Raw genomic sequence first — 4,078 nt, 5'->3', positions numbered from 1 at the left:
GGCTCGGGGCGGCTCCCTGGGGGCCCAGCTCCTCAGGATGCCGGGCCTCACTGGGGCGGGCGGCACCGGCACGCGGTCAGCATCTGGGCCTCGCCCGGCTCTCCTCACTCCCTCAGTGCCCCCCAGCACCCTGGGCTGGCACCACTCTGTCCCCCTGCCCAAATGCTCCAGAGCTGGACCTCAGAGCCCCAGCCCACCCCCTGCCCACAGCCCCAGCCGTCCGCCACCCTGCCTGGACCCTGGCGCAGCCCGCGTGCGGCTGTCTTGGTCCTGCCAGGTCTCCCTCCAATATGCCCCCGGCGCCCATGCCCCATGCCCAGCCCAGCCTCCTGTCGGTGCCCGCTGCCCTGTGCGGCCTGGCCCCCCGCCCCGCCATCCGCCTGCTGCTCTGGGTCGGCCCGCTGTGCCTGCCCACTCGACACTGAGCTCCTGGTGCCCCGCCCAGCCGGGTCTGTGCATCGCCACACCTACCGCCCTATAGGGCTCGTACTCACCCCGTCTGCCGGCCACCCACTGCCCACGTGCCGACGGAGGTGCCCAGGGGATGGCCTGTGTCTGCCACATCTCCGCCTCCTCCCAGGTTCCCCTGAGGGGTGGCCGGCATGTGGCCAACGTGTCCAATGGGTGAGTGGACCACATGGCCCTAAGCCACCCAGGTGTGTGAGGTGGCTCGGCGCTGCTGTGATGTGCACTGTACCTTGACCAGGGGATGTGGGGACAGCGAGGGGAGTGTGCCAGGTGGCCTGGCCACGCGGGCAGCTGCGAAGGGGCTCCCGCTGAGAGGCAGGCCACCCCGGGCCACTGGGTGCTTGACAGGCTCTGGGAGAGGCTGACGGCCTCTGTCCATCATGAGCCCCCCTCTGCCAGGGCCCGCGTCCCACCCAGGGCTTCAGCATCCAGAAGGGGCGGTGGGCGGGGGCGAGCTGAGAACACAGTTCGGTGAAAGGGTGTGGTGTGCACACTGGGGTCACTGCATGTGGCCTGTCCCCCCACACACAGGTGGTGGGAGAGGTGAGTCCACAATTCAGAAACCAAAAATTAAGTTTCTGTCATTGTCTTTTTCAGTAATTCTGCAAAAGCAAAACCGGAATGACTTGTGAAGGCCGGGGGTGCAGGGCCGGGGGCTGACTGCGTGACAAAGGACTGGCTGCTCCAGCCACGGCTGCCGGGCCAGGTCTCGGGTGCGAGCGCACGTGCGCGGGAGGGACGGGGCCTGGCGAGGGGCACAGAGGAGCCACAGCCAGCGGGGCGGCCCACGACCTTTATTGAACTCCGACATGGAGCAGAGGCGCTTCCCAGCCAGCCCGTGCCCTCCGGCCCCCCGAAGGTGCCCAGGGGCCCATGTCTCCCCTTCAAGTGCCCGAGCACCCCACCTCACCCTGTGCCTCGGCCAGGGCCCCGGCACCATGCTCCCCCTTCCCTCGGAACAAGGAGGAGGCACGCCCGGGCAGACACCCACGTGGATGCGGGCGAGAGGGGAAGCGGGCCTCGGGGCGGTGCGGGGGACGGCGTCGAAACGTCAGACCCACTCTGAAACGTCACACTGACACTAGGAACGATACTTCTAGAACGTCACGGACGGGAACGCCCCGGAGCACAGGACAGAAGTCACGCCGCATGCTGGCGCAGGGACAGACGGGCGGAGGCTAACGCGGGGGCGGGCCCAGGCTCAGCCGTGGACGCGGCTGCTTCGTTGGCGCGTGCGTCTCGGCGGCACCGGCCACGTGTCATAAAGAAAACCGCTATTTGTATCTGTGACGAGGGGCGGGCTGTCTGTACAGTGGCGAGCCGCGGGGCCGCCGGGGCCGCAGGGTGGATGCCACCGGCAGGGTCAGAGCGCGCCCATGCCAGTGACCTCGGACGTCAGCCTGCAGGAGAAAAGACAGGAGACAGGTCGCAGCATGCTCACGGAACGGGAGCAGACGCGGGACACGCAGCCTTGGCAGCCGTGTCCCCTCTGCTGGGGCGGGTCATCCCGGGTCAGCGCTCAGTGGGCTGGAGCTGGGGACCAGCGCCCAGCAGAGGGAAGGAGACCCGCCAGGGACTGGGCCCACGAGGTCTTCTGTCCCTGTCACCATATCGGGGTGTGACAAATACGGCTGCCGCAATGTGGAGAGTGACACTGGGGTCGCACGCCCACGGCTGTCCCCCGCCCCCAGCCAGCCTAGGCCTCCCTCCAGCCCCTCTGCATCCTGGGTCGGGGAGGAGGGTCTGGCCCTGCGTGTGTGGCGGGGGAGGCAGGGCCCCTTCCCTCCCTCCTGTGAGGTCCCGCCGCCCTGGGTGCTGGCACCGTGTTCCTTCTCCAACATGCCCTGGGCAGGGGGGCCGAGGTGAGTGGCCCAGGCGTGGTGCCCTGGCCGGGCTGTAGGACGTCACCTCCCCAGCGGGCAAGCTCGACCCCGCACTGTCCTGTCGCACTGCTCTGATGGCGTCTGGGGGTGGGGCTGTCTCTGCAGCCATGGGGCATGTGTGAGCGAGGTGACCCGCTAACGTTTCTCAGAAACCACAGCCCTAAGGTAAGTGTCAGTTAACCTGCTGTATGGCGGACCCCAGGCCCTGGGCGGTGGAGCTACCGCCCCTCTAGAATGCTCTGGGCCCCCCACTGATGATCCCTCAGGGTGAAAGGTCAAGGGGCAAAGCCCTGTGTTTGTGTGAAGACTCCAGCACACTCCACGCCCCGGCCAGCTGGTCTCTGAGGGTCCCGACCACTGACCAGTGCTCACCGGGCATTGATGAGGTACTGGGCAAGGCTGATGTTAGCCGGGGTCCCCGTGATGGTGATCTGACGCTCCGATGACCCTTCCGTGGCATTGGCAATCTTGATTTGGGCTCCAGACATCTGTCGGATTTCATTGATCTTGGTCCCCTGGCGTCCAATTATACAGCCTATTAGCTGGAAGAAGGGATGGGGTTTCTTAGAGAGGAGCCCAGGGTGGCCTGGGCAGGGTGTGCGCAGCCCAGGGCAGCCTGCGGGGCGGCCATGCCACCGGCTCTGTGCCGTCCGCCCTGGGGGGTGACAGGGCAGGCCTGCCTTCCTGTGGGAGAGGCGGGGGCTGTGGGCACCTGGGCTCTGCTTGGTGCCCAACTGCGAGCCGGCTCGACAAATCAGGAGGCCCAAGTCACGTGGCTGCATCACCTGCCCAGTGTCTTTTGGGGGCCTGGGTGATGTGGAGCCAGGAGGCCTGATGCCAGCACCAGGGTGGAGGCGCCCTCCCGGCTCGGTTCCCGGGGCGGCGGGATGTCTGTCTGAAGCCAGGGTAAAGCTTGTGGCTGCCTGAGACCTGTCTTTTGATGAACTTGGACAAAATTCTGAGGACACATCAGATGTCCCTTTCCCTCCCATCGTGCGACCTCTGTTTAAAGATGGGATGCAGTGGCCTCTGGCCACTCAGCCACCTGAATGAGCAGGTGTCATTGAGAATAAGCAGCCAGAGGGACGAGAGCCGAGGCTTGATCAGGACATAGGACAGCCACATGTGGGGCCAGACTGTGCCTGAGGTCGGGACCGGCTCTCTGTGGCAGCCGGCCCTCTCGGCCCGTCCTGCTGGGCGAGGGCACCTCTCGATTTCTCCCATGGACCCAGGCCCTTCATCCACACAGGAGCCGCCAGTCGGCGCTCTGAGCGACTGCGCAGGATGAAGAGGCTGGAGAGTGAGGCCTGGCAGGCGGCCCGGCCGTGGGCGCCAGCACCGCAGCGACACCTTCGGCAGGAGTGAGCGCCCGTCCTCCGTCCGTGAGGCAGCCGTGCAGGGCCAGGGCCGGGGCCGGGGCCGGGCTGTGAGACGGTCCCGGGGGACCCGTTCCCAAACGCAGGTGCCCTGAACCTGCCCCCGACGACAGCTCACGGGCGCAGGGTGCGTCTCCAGCAGCTCTCATCTGAGAGGTGGCCTGTGGTGTCTCACACGGCTCACTTGTGGGGCCACCTCTGCTCCTCTCCGAGGTTAGACCAGCAGCCCCACCAGACTGCCCACAATCTGCCCAGACATCCAACAACCATCTGTCCCCAAGCGCTCAGCTTACTCCACCTGCCCTGTCCCCAGGCCCCACTCCCCTCCGAGGCCCGCCCCCGGTCCTCCTG

At 66.9% G+C, this 4,078-nt stretch overlaps 1 protein-coding gene across 1 annotated transcript in view; it reads right to left on the bottom strand.

Moving 5' to 3' along the window:
- Positions 1-1,248: 1,248 nt before the first annotated feature.
- The window catches only part of PCBP3 (poly(rC) binding protein 3), a 68,770-nt gene continuing 65,940 nt past the window's right edge, over positions 1,249-4,078 (bottom strand). The window contains 2 exon segments of the mRNA XM_023523756.1: positions 1,249-1,868; positions 2,724-2,893. Coding sequence (XP_023379524.1) covers positions 1,832-1,868; positions 2,724-2,893 — 207 coding nt within the window. The 3' untranslated portion in view covers positions 1,249-1,831.

The sequence above is a fragment of the Pteropus vampyrus genome, unplaced genomic scaffold (genome assembly GCF_000151845.1).
Source record: "Pteropus vampyrus isolate Shadow unplaced genomic scaffold, Pvam_2.0 Scaffold406, whole genome shotgun sequence".
Taxonomy (NCBI): domain Eukaryota; kingdom Metazoa; phylum Chordata; class Mammalia; order Chiroptera; family Pteropodidae; genus Pteropus; species Pteropus vampyrus.
Note: the sequence above shows the minus strand (reverse complement) of the source record. Positions and strands in the feature narration are given on the sequence as shown.